The 15,477-nt window shown below is 35.1% G+C and overlaps 1 protein-coding gene across 5 annotated transcripts in view; it reads left to right on the top strand.

Moving 5' to 3' along the window:
• Window positions 1-681: 681 nt before the first annotated feature.
• Window positions 682-15,477, top strand: part of LOC306873366 (transmembrane protein 131-like) — a 50,152-nt gene continuing 35,356 nt past the window's right edge. For 2 of the 5 annotated variants that reach the window (XM_079422613.1, XM_079422612.1), the window contains exons 1-3: window positions 682-909; window positions 1,577-1,647; window positions 4,931-4,971. In XM_079422613.1, coding sequence (XP_079278739.1) covers window positions 801-909; window positions 1,577-1,647; window positions 4,931-4,971 — 221 coding nt within the window. In that variant the 5' untranslated portion in view covers window positions 682-800. The remainder of the gene's footprint in view (window positions 910-1,576; window positions 1,648-4,930; window positions 4,972-15,477) is intronic. The other 3 variants (XM_079422615.1, XM_079422614.1, XM_079422616.1) reach the window with 2 other exon arrangements.

Raw genomic sequence — 15,477 nt, 5'->3', positions numbered from 1 at the left:
AAGCATTTTGTCCTGTAAAATAATAGTAATTTAACTGTAATGTCTATTTTTTATATTAGCTTTAGTTTCTAAGTTTGTTGAAAAAAAGCTTTTTTGTTGCAACATAGTGATGTTGATGCACAGTATTAATTTATAAGTAGTTCCTGAATAAGTTTAATTATTTAAAATAAGTTTTATTAATGAGCACATTTAAAGTGAGCAATTTTTACAAGGTGCATAATGTGCCTTGAGTGTTTAGGTGTAGGTGTTAGCGGAATGGGGGAAAAAAGCACCACTGTTTCTGTGCATTTCATGAGTAATGCCTACAAAATGCATGTACATGGGAGTTTAAGTGGGGAAAAAAGAAAATGTTTGATATATTTTTGTTTGTTCATTCTTTCCCAAGTATAATTAGATATTTTGAAAGTTCATTAAAAACAAATTATATTAATCAATAATAGTACATTTAAATATAGCACAAAATCGAGACCCTTAAATATAGTCTGCAGTATTTTAATTAAATATTTTGTTCGTAGACTTTTCCTTTGAGAAGAAATATAGGGTAGTTTAGAGGTTCCATTTATTTGTGTATAGCCTATTACAGAAATATGCCAGTGTTGTGAGTGTACCCTTAAAAGTACGAGTGGATGATCTCTCCCCATCTACACCACCACTATAGACGCGACAAAACACAACGCTAGCAGTACAGTTGTATATTGTTGCGTCGCTTGCGTCTGGCTCTAGTAGGCGCTCATAGGTACTGCTGAGAGAGAGAAAGAAAGAAAGAAGTGAAGCCTGCCAGGGAGCTCAACACAGCCAGCATGGCGAGCCAAAGGGACTTCACACACAGAAAAACATGGATTAATGTCCTTCTGCGACTCCTACAGCTGTTATTGCCGTATATTCAACACGGAGGAGCTCAGTTTCAAGGTGCGGGGGACAGATTCGTCTTCTTTATTTAGTCCACGAATGCAACGCGAGTGCGAAAATGTCGGAGGAACTGCCGAGGGCTGATTTGACAAGTATTCAAGTGCACTCGTTGTGCTAAAAGGGCACAATAATCATTGAAATTACCCGAAATCTGACCCATTTCTCGCGGGTTTTCACCCGTCTGTCTATCTGCATAAGGATTTACGTTTTGATTCAAATCTGAAGAAAGACGGCTTACGCTTTTTTGGCCAAGTTATTGGTTTTGTTCGATTTCCTGTCAATGCAATATGCTACAAAGCTCATATAGCTTCACACAGCTGTTATATTCAGTGCAGTCTTTGGGAACTAAGCGTCTGTCCGATGGTCGCAGAGTTTAAAACAGCATTAATGCACATTTAAATGCGTTTCCAGCTGCGTGTATTTTGATTGTTGACATGGTGTGAGCTGTGGACTAAAATAACCTGTCCGTTCAATTTCACGCCTTTGTCATCCACCCAAGCTCATCTGCTGCTTGCTGTTCAACTACTGCAAATATATTAGTTAACGCATGCGAGATAAGCCGAGCACAATAGGGTTATTTTCGGATTTCCTGTGTTTTTGTGTAGAGACAGGGATTGATCTGCCCGCATGATTTTCTATATGTTTATGTCATTCTTTCCTCTTGAAGCTCTGACTCAGATGTCCAGCGTGGTTGAAGTTTGGCAGGCTGAGGACGCAGACTTCTTCATGCCATCGCAGGTATGTGAGCTAATAAAAACATGAAGTCTTGAGCTGGACGTTTTTGACGTGGACCGTTCAGCTTCACTTCATTGAGAGCACGTGCGAGACGTGGTGCAGTGTGCTATTGTTACGGCTGCAAAGGTGGCTAAAATCAAAATAAGGTCTTTCTTTCATTTGGATATTTAGGTATAATTTAAAAGGTGTTGGTTTATGTAGTTCTTATATGGCCAGGGCGAGTGTTTATTTAGCTTGCTGAAACGTGTTTCCATGTGGAGGCGGGAACAGGACGCATCTTTCTGTGGGACTCTGGGATCCTGAATGGACCTATAGAATAATTACATTTTTATGTGCTCTCATCACACTTTTTAGCCGATTACGTGTTTTGAAGTTTATATAATTGCTTACAATTAAGTAAGTAACCAAAAAGTGGGTTAATCAATATATATCCCAATAAATTCTTTTTAACGTTTTTTTTTTTTTTTTTAAGGATTGAAATACAATTTTCAAATCTCTTAAAGCATTTTTTTATTGCATCTATTTTGTGATTGTTAGGTATTCTCATTTTGGTAATGGTTAAATAGGTGGATAATACAGTTCACTCAATAATTAAAATTGTCATATTTGACTTCCTTTTTGCTGCAACACAAAATATATTTTGAAGATTGTTTGGGACCATTGACTTCCATTGTAATTACAACCAATAATGAAAATCGTTATGTTCCAACCAGTCATCTTTTGAATATAATAAGAGATGTTAGGCAGAAAGAAATCCTGTGACCATTCACTTGCATGGTATGTTAAAAAGATGCAGTAAAAAAATAATGGTGGCTTGAGACCCAGTCCTTAACTTAGTCTTTCCATTTTTTGGTGAACTATCCGTTTAAGTCTTTGCTGCTTTTTTGTTGCATTGTCATGACCTTTGTTTGACCTCATGGAATGTTATATTTAATGTTTTGTCTGTGAATAAGTCTAATTGCAAGCCATATGTGAGCTTGAGACAGATTTATTATAGTTAACGAAAACCAAAATCATAATATATACCTTATTATATAATTACACTATATGAAATAAAATAAGTTAATTGGGAGAAAATATGCATAAATAAAAAATTAAAATAAATCGTCTTTTTATAAGAAAAATAACTAATTTTATGCTTATTTCAACTTATTTTTTTACATTTCTCATTTTCATTTAAAACCCGATGTGCTAAAAATACATCAGACTAAAATGAAAAACCTCTAAAAGCTATATAAACACAAAAAGCTATTTCAAATGTTAATAAAAGCTGTAACAGTATATATGGTACTAAAATAACACTAGTTTGGGGTCCACAGAAAGTTATTAGAAAGTAAGAGCTTTATTGCCAAGTATGATCTCTCACACAAGGAATCTATCTTTACTATGCTTCCAGTTCTCAAGAGAGAGAGTAATATAATAGTGAGACACAGAATAATAAAATTAATACATAACATTTACAGAAGGGTTGCTATGCAGAGAAGGTAGTGTGTATATTATATGATTAAATATTAATTTAATGAACATATTGCTCATAGGTCTATAGAAAACATGATGCCATTTAAAACCAACACCTGGGACAGTTACAAAGGAGTGCTTTTTTGTGGTAGTGGATGTTTTTGTTGATTACGATCAGGCACACGAGACTGATTCAAGTTTGATAAAGATTTTTTTCATGTTTCCTTTGGGGCAGGAAGCTAATGCCGCACAAACATGCACAGATACTGTTGTTGCTTCAGAGGTTGACAGACAATTTGCCACTTCTGTGGTTAACAGTTATGCAAGAGACCTGTCTTATGGCTTGAAAAAGGCCACAATCAAAGGGATGGAAAATTCCATTTACAGTTCTCCATTTGTTTAAAGGGGCTTCGTTTGTTAGATTGACAGTAATGGAGGTGGTAAAATCGTATTGCATCAATCTGTACTTGTATTTATATGTAGTAAGCATGTTTTATTCCAGATGGAAATGTCATACTGAAACTGAACCATTGCTTGACACATTTAAAAATAAAAAATGTAGCATGGGAATTGACTATCACTTCTTTTTTTTAAACCAGTTTCCAAGGCAACATCTCTCATTTTCATTTAGTTTAACTTCATGTACTAAAATAACTAATAAATGAAAAATAATGACACCATCAGATTTGAGTTATTTTGAATGCTATTGAATGTGTTGCTGTGGATCATTACATAAGTGCAAAGCTATGGTACAGGGAAGTCATAAGAAAGTGGGTAACACTTCTTTATGCTCTGTATCAGCTGACTTTCAGTTTTAAAATAAGTTGTATTTAGATTTAATAAAGCCTTGGTGTTTAATAAATCCCCCCTCCACCCCCCAAGCATGACCTTTTATTACTGATGTTTTCAATGAGATAGATATGGCTTGCTCATTTATGAATAATCTTATAAAATTTGAGGTCAAACGCATAAACCACTCAAGTAAAAAAACAAAAAACATCAGTTGGACAACCGACTAAAAGCTGACCCATAAATAGACTTTGATTCATTTGTAGTCAATATAGATGTCAGGAGTGATTGAGTAGACCTGCAGCATTCCAAAGAGAACCTCCCCGATGATGGATGGGTGCCGCATTTACTCAATGAATTCTAATAGTGCTTGTAAGTACTACACTGAAAATCTGCAGATTCACAGCATGCTTTCTAGTTTGAGGAAGAATCGAATTAAAACCCCTTGTCAGTAGGTCTGCATATTCATCCAATCATTGTAAAATGTGTACTTAACTGTCATCTGACACCAGGCCTCCATATTCATCCACTGTGTGCCTGGAGGGCTATAGTTTCTATGGAAACGCTGTTTTTAACAGAGCGTATAGGCACTACTTGAACCCTGAATTTACAGGTTTCTGTTTCGAGGTTGTTGTTTTTTTAGATAACACTTTAAAGTGCAGTGCTAAATGAAGGAATGTAATGCATACATTTCTTACATATTACTTGCATTTATTTTACTCACGTTTACATAAAGTTTGAGGTCAGAACAATTTCTTTTTAATGCTCCTGAAAAGTCTGTAATTTGTGAAATATTGTTGTAATATTTCAATTTAAAATATTTTTTTCTTTTTAACATACTTTAAAATGTAATCAGTTTTCAGCAGCCATTATTGCAGTCAACAGTGGCATGTGATTTTTCCAAAATCATTCTAATATGCTGATTTGCTAAAGACACTATATATATATATATATATATATATATATATATATATATATATATATATACTGTACCTATGTAATATGGTGTTACCAACTGAATCTTTTTTTTTTCTCTCAGGCAGAGGAGCAGCACAGTGAGAATGTTCCTCGAGACGAGAGGTAAGAATTTCTCTTAACCACACTCCCCATCCACAATCCCCAATTTTCCTGGAATATTTGTAGTTTTTATTTAGTAACATTTATTCAGGTGTGGTTAGCCAAAATATTTTGTAAATCCACAATCTGTTGTATATAACATAGTTTACTAAATTATCAAACGTAAAAGTTTTACCTCTTTATTATCTCATATAATTTTCGGTGGTCTGTTGTGTACATCCTCTAAACATTTATCTGAAGGCAGGGCATTTATTTCAACAGTGCATGGAAAACTAAGACTCCTGAGGACACCAGCTTTCTGTTTACTTTACATTTGCATTCATGCGATTTGACCTAAGATCAACATACATTGTTGATGTTGACATTTCAATAGCAAGATATGAATAAGAGCGTAGCTTAGAACTCATTGGCATTTTGTTTATATGGAAATATAGCAATTTTAGCACAAGCCTGCAAGGCGGCACATGGTTTACAGGTGTGTTTCAGAAGAAAAAGAGCAGCATGCAACACAAGATATGAGATAGACTAGGTGCAGATGCAAAACACAAATTGCCAAACGTTACCGAAGCGCAAGGGATTTCAATTGCAAGTTTTATGAGTGTTTTGTCTATTATTTCTGTGGTATGTCTTATACACAAAGGTAACGGTTTTTATGCAAGTATGCTAGTTGACTTTTTTTTCCAGCAATTTGCAAATGAAGTAGCATTTTATCTCATGTGTCTACTACATTGTCACTTTCACAGAAATTGACACAAAATAGAAAATTTGTGGCAACTGGGGAAAGTTCAAAGATCAATCTGTGTTAGATATATTGTTTGGTCTCTAAAGACCTGAATATATAATAGTGATTGGCAAAACATATGCCAAAAATATAAGATATTTGTCTGACCACCCCTGTGTAAGTGAGGAACTGTCAGTTTATATATTTTGCTTGTACATGGTTTTTTGCTTGTACGTCCTCTGGGACACACTACACATCAGGAAATGTAGCTATTATCTTTAACTAATATGCACTAGACCAGATGAAACTACATTTTTTAAAGTTAGTAGAATACTTTGAAGACTTATTCCTTATATCTGGGAGCAGTAGCATGTCATGAAGAGGGCTCCAGCAGTACTTGTGGTGAAGGGAACTTTTTTTTAATGTTAAACCGAGGTCCTGACTCTCTGTGGTCATTAAAAATCCCATGGCACTTCTCGTAAAGAGTAGGGGTGTAACCCCGGTGTCCTGGCCAAATTCCCTCTTCTGGCCCTTGTCTATCTTGGCCTCCTAATAATCCCCATACACTTGATTGGCTCTATCACTCTCTCCTCTCCACCTGTAGCTGGTGTGTGGTGAGCGCATTGGCACCGTTGTACTGTGGCTGCCGTCGCATCATCCAAGTGGATGCTGCACACTGGTGGTGGTAGAGGAGAGACCCCCCCACATGATTGTAAAACGCTTTGGGTGTACAGCAATACACAAAGCGCTATATAAATGCATCATTCATTCATTCATTCAAAATAACCTTGTGTTTCTGCTTAAAGTCCTTCATCAGAGTAGACAAACTAATATTATCCACCACTTTTAAAAATACTTAATATTAAGTTAAATTCTTTATACTAAACAATAGCATATTGGATAATTCTGGGAGGTAATAGTAACACATTATTCGGTCATGTGACTTTTTTTCTGATGCAAATCTAGGAATGTTTTATTTGGTAAATGTTTGCATTGTAGTTCATGCAAATATCTTCTTAAAGAATTAAAAAAAAAGGTCCACCTCAAACGAGTGTATACATTTTGCCCAGTATGCATTTTAGAAATTGTTTTTGCATCTTGGCGTTTCTATTTAACATTTTTTACTGCAATATACCATTTACATAAAAAAAATGGCCGGAAATTTGGCTAGTGTTGAAGATTAGTGTTACATTCACTTACTTGGCAATTGACTGTGTCACTAAAAGCAATTAGAGCAGATGAGTGATTCATATATTGGTTGTTTGAGTTCTGCAGAAGAATGTTGACTTCATTAATTGGTAAATGCATGAAAAACATGAATTGTGGCCTCTTCAGCAAAGCCAGTTGAGAGAGTTATTGTCACCATAAACTGAAATATTTGTTTTATCGTATTCAAGAAAAGCATCTGTGGCTTTGCATGCAAATTTCGTTCACACTCTCTTAGTAACTGGAACTTTCTTACTTTCTCTTCATTTTCCCCTCTTGATTGTCTCTCTGCCACATCCTCTCAGATGACCCGTCACTAACTCTAGATCTCATTCTGCTATCTGCTCGTAGCAGATGCTTCATGGTTCACATGATCTTTTCATTGTTTTGACATGACTCAGGGTAGCAGCATGCTCTGTGGTTAAGTCTTAATCAGAGACTATCACCAAGCACAATGACTGCTTTTAACGCAGCAGCATCGACAAGACCCACTTCCTGTATAAACACAAAGAGTAGTTACATGTTGAGTTAATATAAAAGCATTCAAAGCAGAAAATAATGCCATCTTAAAAAATAATGTTTTGTGTCAGACTCCATTATGCATTATTTTTAAATCATTTTTTGCTCCATTTTAAATGGAAACATTGCACCTTTAAATTAAGCTGAGGGTGACTGTAGGCTTTAAAACAAGGAAGCAGAGATGACACCTTCACTCTGATTGGTCCAAAGTGAGTTTTTGAATGAGCAGAAATTACCAAATTTGGGTAAAATCTGTCAAGCAACCTGTCATACAATAGACATAGTCATACTACTCATGTAGTTACAGTTGAGGCCAAAAGTTTGCATCCCTCTTTCAGAATCTGCAAAATGTTATTTATTTTACCAAAATAAGAGGGATCATACAAAATGCATGTTATTGTTTATTTAATACTGACCTGAATAAGATATTTCACATAAAGGATGTTTCCATATAGTCCACAAAAGAAAAGATGGTAAAAACATGCATTAAGAGCCAGGGGATGAAAACTTTTGAAAAGAATGGAGATATGTATATTTTTCTTATTTTGCCTAAATATCATATTTTATTTCATTTAGTACTGCCCTTCAGAGGCTACAGAAGTTTCCCAGAAGACAAAATAAGTCAAATTTACCCTGATCTTCAAATTCAAACAGTTTTCACCCCCTGGCTCTTAATACATGGTTTTTCCTTCTGGAGCATCAGTGAGCGTTTCAACCTTCTGTAATAGTTGCATATGAGTCCCTCAGTTGTCCTCAGTGTGAAAAGATAGATCTCAAAATCATACAGTTTTATTTTTTACAATCATACAGTTGGAAAGGGTTCAAATACACATAAATGCTGGAAAAACCAAAGAACTTGTGGGACCTGAAGGATTTTTCTGAAGAACAGCAGACAGTTTAAATATTCAGAACAAACAAGGGACTCATGAACAGCTATCACTAAACAAAAAAAAAACATCTGTGGATCAAGAACACAGTATTAAGAATCACGGGGTCATTTTTATAAATTCAACTATTTTCTCTTGTGGACTATATGTAAACATCTTTATGGGAAATATCTTATTCAGGTCAGTACTAAATAAGCAATAAAATGCATTTTGTTTGATCCCTCTTATTTTGGTTAAATAATTAGCATTTTGCAAATTCTGAAGGGGGATGCAAACTTTTGACCTCAAATAATATTTTGTTATTGCTAAGAAATAATATAAAATAATAGTCAAAAAATTATATTTATTATATATTTGTTTATACAATGTATGATTTATGTGGGTTTTCAACTGTCTTTGCAGGTATAGGGAAATTGTATGGAATTATGAGTATTTAAACAGTTTTTAATTTGTTCAACAGACTCACACTTATTGGAAACTTTATCAGCACTATCAGGTTAGCCAAAATATTTAATAAACTTATGATAGCAGTAATGCAGTGTTAAGCAACAGAATGTGCATAGATGGGACAGAGAACTAGGGTGCATCCAGGATACGAGGGCCTGAGAAATTATTGCATTATTATTATTTTTGCTTGCATTGTAATGAACAACTGGAATGGACCATATTCATTATTTTTCTTATTTATGTTTAAGTAAAAACTCTAAATGCATGTGGTCCACTGTTGGAAGAGTGTGTAATGCTATTACTAATACTGCTGGTGTTCAGAGTTTGCTCTTTGAACATTGGCCTTGTGTTTGTGCGTCTGTTGGCAGGGTGGCTGTGATGGCATCTGTGGTGTATTGGAGATTATTGACTGTCTTACAGCATGCAGAGCAAAGAGAATGTGTTATGCAGTTGTCTGAGGTCTACAGAGGACACATAGATTTGAGTAGCTATAGATTTTGTAAATTATTTATGGATGGTTTTATCTCCTTATGAAATACATTAGTTCATATTATGAAGTCATTTTTGGGGAAAAAATACTTACTCATACCGAAAAAATACCAAGCACTTGACTACGTGGTTATAAAGCATAGGATTTTCAACATATTTTCAGAGATGGTGGAAGTGTGTAAGTGTTTTTTTTTAATTATTTTTAGTTTTTTCAACAACAGAACACCTAAATCTGTTGTCATTATAAAGATAATATAAAAATAAAGAGAAGGAAATAAAAGAAACTTTGCTAGATTTAATAAAAACTGCTTTATGTGAGATTTAAGTAAAGATTTGAGTGTTTTATTTATTTTTGTCATCTAAATGTTTGGATTACATAAATTCTATTAAAATATTTAGTATTTCAGGTTTCAGATATACCTGATTACTCCTAAAATAGAGAAGAATATAAATGTATCAATTTAATATTTCATTATTTAAAATTATTTTAAAACACATTGTTAGCTTAATTTTACAATTTAGAGTCCCAGAACCTGTCAATATCTTTTGAATCTGTTCTTTAACGTCTGATAAATTATCCATTTAGTATGTGTAAAATGTATTTTGTAGAAAGGCTGTTTCTGTACAAAAAAGGAAATTCTGTTCAGGAAATAATGTTTCAAACTATTTGTTAGATGCGGAAATCTCACACTACCATGTCCATTTACAGATTTACAGATTAATACAAAAATGTAGGCAGTTTTGTCAGAATTTCAGGAAGCAATGTTTTGCAAGTCATCTAAATATTAAATCAGGGTTTTTGGATTCAAGTGAAAAGATCAACATCATGATTTGTAGTATTAAGTATACGTTCACGATGAAGTACAGACGTTAGATTTTTCATTTTTTTCATTTTAGTGTAATACAGGTCCTTTTCAAAAAATTAGCATATTGTGATAAAGTTCATTATTTTCTGTAATGTACTGATAAACATTAGACTTTCATATATTTTAGATTCATTACAACACAACTGAAGTAGTTCAAGCCTTTTATTGTTTTAATATTGATGATTTTGGCATACAGCTCATGAAAACCCAAAATTCCTATCTCAAAAAATTAGCATATCATGAAAAGGTTCTCTAAACGAGCTATTAACCTAATCATCTGAATCAACTAATTAACTCTAAACACCTGCAAAAGATTCCTGAGGCTTTTAAAAACTCCCAGCCTGGTTCATTACTCAAAACCGCAATCATGGGTAAGACTGCCGACCTGACTGCTGTCCAGAAGGCCATCATTGACACCCTCAAGCAAGAGGGTAAGACACAGAAAGAAATTTCTGAACGAATAGGCTGTTCCCAGAGTGCTGTATCAAGGCACCTCAGTGGGAAGTCTGTGGGAAGGAAAAAGTGTGGCAGAAAACGCAGCACAACGAGAAGAGGTGACCGGACCCTGAGGAAGATTGTGGAGAAGGACCGATTCCAGACCTTGGGGGACCTGCGGAAGCAGTGGACTGAGTCTGGAGTAGAAACATCCAGAGCCACCGTGTACAGGCGTGTGCAGGAAATGGGCTACAGGTGCCGCATTCCCCAGGTCAAGCCACTTTTGAACAGAGAAGCAGCACTGGACTGTTGCTCAGTGGTCCAAAGTACTTTTTTCGGATGAAAGCAAATTTTGCATATCATTCGGAAATCAAGGTGCCAGAGTCTGGAGGAAGACTTGGGAGAGGGAAATGCCAAAATGCCTGAAGTCCAGTGTCAAGTACCCACAGTCAGTGATGGTCTGGGGTGCCATGTCAGCTGCTGGTGTTGGTCCACTGTGTTTTATCAAGGGCAGGGTCAATGCAGCTAGCTATCAGGAGATTTTGGAGCACTTCATGCTTCCATCTGCTGAAAAGCTTTATGGAGGTGAAGATTTCATTTTTCAGCACGACCTGGCACCTGCTCACAGTGCCAAAACCACTGGTAAATGGTTTACTGGCCATGGTATTACTGTGCTCAATTGGCCTGCCAACTCTCCTGACCTGAACCCCATAGAGAATCTGTGGGATGTTGTGAAGAGAAAGTTGAGAGACGCAAGACCCAACACTCTGGATGAGCTTAAGGCCGCTATCGAAGCATCCTGGGCCTCCATAACACCTCAGCAGTGCCACAGGCTGATTGCCTCCATGCCACGCCGCATTGAAGCAGTCATTTCTGCAAAAGGATTCCCGACCAAGTATTGAGTGCATAACTGAACATAATTATTTGAAGGTTGACTTTTTTTGTATTAAAAACACTTTTCTTTTATTGGTCGGATGAAATATGCTAATTTTTTGAGATAGGAATTTTGGGTTTTCATGAGCTGTATGCCAAAATCATCAATATTAAAACGATAAAAGGCTTGAACTACTTCAGTTGTGTTGTAATGAATCTAAAATATATGAAAGTCTAATGTTTATCAGTACATTACAGAAAATAATGAACTTTATCTCAATATGCTAATTTTTTGAAAAGGACCTGTATACTCTTGCCTAATTTTAGATTTTTCTCGATCTGTCCCGTATTTCAAATCTATGTTCTAAGATTTGAAATTTTAGCACTTCTTACAGTGCTTTCAGGATGTTTCACGATGTTTATCACACAAGTAAAGGCCAGCTCATGTGAGAACATTTGTTCTTTATTGCATAAATCTTTCATAGTTAGGGGAAGTGATTGTGACTGCACTTCATAACCTGTATTGTTAATTTTTAAATGTAGTGAAAGGGTTTTATGAGAACTCAGCCAATTAATCTAAAGGAAGATTAAAAAAAGTCATAAAATGAGTGGTATGCATTTTTTTAAAAAAACATGAAACAATAAAAATAAGATAATCATAAGTTTGCTGTATTTGTGCCCAACCTCAATCAGTTACTCATGCACATCCTGAGTTGTAGGAGCCTGTTGGGGAACTTAGAAGAACTTGATTTGAAATATGTCCAGGAATATTTTTATACTAGTGTTGTTGTTTCATGCCTACCTACAGTAGCTTCTCCCTAAAACTCTGAAAATCACAATATCTGACTTTGATCATGGCTGCAACAACAAACACCTACAAGAGAACAGTTGTTGAGCTCAAATAATATGCAACAGAAGAACTAATGTTAGTAAGCTTTACGTTTCTGCATTTAAAGTTGGCATGAAATAAAGTCTTATTGTGATTTGTGACATAACATTTAATCTGTGCATATATTTCTTTCTTTTTTTTTTCCCTTGACTTTGTGATGGTTAATCAAAATGTCATAAAATGACAGATTCTGGGCTCCATTTTTGGGTCCATATCACAAAATCCAACAAACAACTGCCGTGTGGAACCAAGTCTCTGTACGGTGTTTTGTTTTTCCCAAAAATCTTCTACACTTGGATGTACGTCACAGTATGGAGGAAAAGATCTATCACAACTTGAAACCCTCCAACATCTGGCCTGTTTGCTTGCATTGTAAGTTCCTGGGGACAGAGTACAGTTCATCAGTTCAGTCTTTTTACTTCAAAATTGTACGCTTAATTCAGTGTTACTTGCCATATTTTGAATTTATTAGTGAAATTTTATAGCAGTTTGAGTGAAAATTGTTTCCAAGAATATCCTACACCAATTTATTTTTATTTATATTTTTTTGCAACAAAGGCTGTCAATTGTCTCATTGACACTGAGTGGACTCTCATCTGTGAATGTGGCATAATAGCTTCCTGAAGTGGCAATATAAAGATAGCCATACTGTATAGTATGTTCTGCAGTTCTCTCTCTCTCTGGTCGCTAGTGCTAATTTTCACACCTCCTGCTGTGCTACGCCCTCTTATCTCTTCCCCTGCCCTCTGCCAACACCACAAATAGCTTTAGCTCTGGCATCAACGACATTCCATTAAGCCCAAAACATTCCACAGTATTTCTTCTAGATCTTGCACAAATATTTAGGGCAGTGTACTTGTGTTATTGAGAGTTTCACTGGAAAAAGAACAACAAAAAATGTCAAAAACAAATTTGCCATTCTTCACCATGTGCTTATTGCGCTTTTCTTTTTTTCTTAGTTGAATTGTGGAAGAATGGTTGTGTTTCTGTGTTTGTTTTGGCAACCACGATGTGCCACGTTGACACCAATTAATGGCAACACATTTATTGCTTGTGTGTTTATTGCTCCTGTCATGTGACCGACTGTTGTGTAGTAACCAGTAACCGTAGTCACCTGTCACAAAGCTGTGCAAAATCAAAATTAGCTCTATTGAAAACCGAGCTGATCATTTCCATTTTGTTCATATAATCGTGTTTGGATTTTGCCATCTGTTATTTGATTGGTGGAATGCTGTCTTATATTTGCTGAATTTTGGTTAAAATGTATTGCTTCCCTTGAAATTGTTGACTCTGACAAACCACCAAGGTCAGAGTACATCAAAAATGGTGACAAAATGTCAATGAATTTATTGATGGATTTAGTATAAATTTAATGATGAATGGTTTTGCTTATATCTTAAAAAGCAACAAAGCCAAGATTTATTTTGAAGATATTTTTATGGCGAGATGGGAAAAAGATTAACCTCTATACAAATATAATTTATACAAATATAGATTACAGCACTTATTTGATTATTGTTGTATAAAATAGTGTTAACTTCTCAGGTTGTACCACAATTTTATTCTTAAAACCTCAGTAATTGGCACAAAAGTGAGGTATTGTTTTCACAAACTGCTGAAATAGTTTTCTGGAGTGATCACATGCTGTCAGTAGAGCTTAAGGTGCTTCTACCCCAGAATATTCCTTGAAGACATTCACAGGTGCACCTCGAGCAACAGTGTATATACAAATACCAGCAGGCACTCGTGTCTGCTCTTCACGGGACAATGAATAACCAAAAACACACTGCTGAAGCATCAAGAGAAAAGTCAAGAATCCATTTGAACAGATATTTTACTTGTAAAGCATCCAAAACAAGAAGGATCACAATACAGTGTATTGTGTATTGCAGTGTACAGATGTTCAGAATACAGTGTTGATTGAACTGCGTTTTTCTTTCTGCTTAAAGGGATGGTCCAACCAAAAATGAACATTGTTACCATTTAGTGACTCTCAAGTTGTTCCAAACCTGTATAATTTTCTTCTTCTGAACACAGAACAAGATATTTTGAACATGACAAAATAATTTGGGAACCATCAACTGTTTGATTACTCACGTTCTTCAAAATATCCTCTTTTGTGTTTCGCAAATTAAAGAAATTCATACAGGTTTTGGTGAATAATGAATTGGGTGACATTGATTATTTGTCATTGTCATTTATTTGAATATCCTACTTTTTTCTTTTTTTTTGCATACTCTTTGAATGCGGTGAGGCTGTTGGCTCCTCTCTCTGCTCATCAGCAGGCCATAATATGCACACTGCTGTACAGTACAAAAGGCTTAAACATTGAAACATGAAGCTGAACTCCGATCAGCTACTAAGTATCATTTCTACACTCCTAACCCCTGCATTATTCAAATGACCTACAACTTCCTGTTTCAGTACACACAGGAAATGAACACTAAACTCTATTTCAAACAGCAGTATTTTTTTCTTCTGTGATGGGAAGTGATGCTACTGCCAGCAAAGTGATGCGTAGTGTGAGAAATGTCAATAGTTAGCTTTAAAGAAAGGTTGTAAACCTGAATTTTGTACACTAAATTAAAGTACTAAAGTGTGGTAGCATTTCATATACGTTTTAACTGTAGTGGATGTTAGAAAAAAATATAAGTACAGTTTACATAAAAATATTACACAGCACAAATGTTTTCAACATTGATTATAATGTTTCTTGCTCGTCACGTCCAACATTTAGAATGATTTCTATAGGATTAAGTGACACCAAAGAATGGAGTAATGGCTAGCTTTGAATAAATTACATTTCTAATTAATTAGAAAACAGGGTTTTTAAATTGTAATCTTTTACTGTACTGTTTTTACAGTTTTTATTGGACTAATTAAATGCAGCCTTTATAAGCAAAGGAGACTTTTAAAACATTTAAAACATCTTACACAAACTTTTGAATGATAGTGTTTTTGTATCTTAACTATATGTTATCAGTCAGTAACCACACCAAGTGAAGTCTTGAAAGCTTAAATGCAACAAAGTTGTAAACTGTATGTCTTTGATTCACTAAAAGAGTAATTTCATACTTAATTGGTTGCACTCATTGTCTCATTCATATTTTGCGAGAACAGTTTATGCTTTGTTATAATAACCGGTTCTCAGTTCCCACCCATAACAGAGTGGCGTGA

The sequence above is a fragment of the Barbus barbus genome (assembly GCF_936440315.1).
Source record: "Barbus barbus genome assembly, chromosome: 8".
Classification (NCBI taxonomy): domain Eukaryota; kingdom Metazoa; phylum Chordata; class Actinopteri; order Cypriniformes; family Cyprinidae; genus Barbus; species Barbus barbus.
This window is presented reverse-complemented; position numbering and strand designations above follow the sequence as displayed.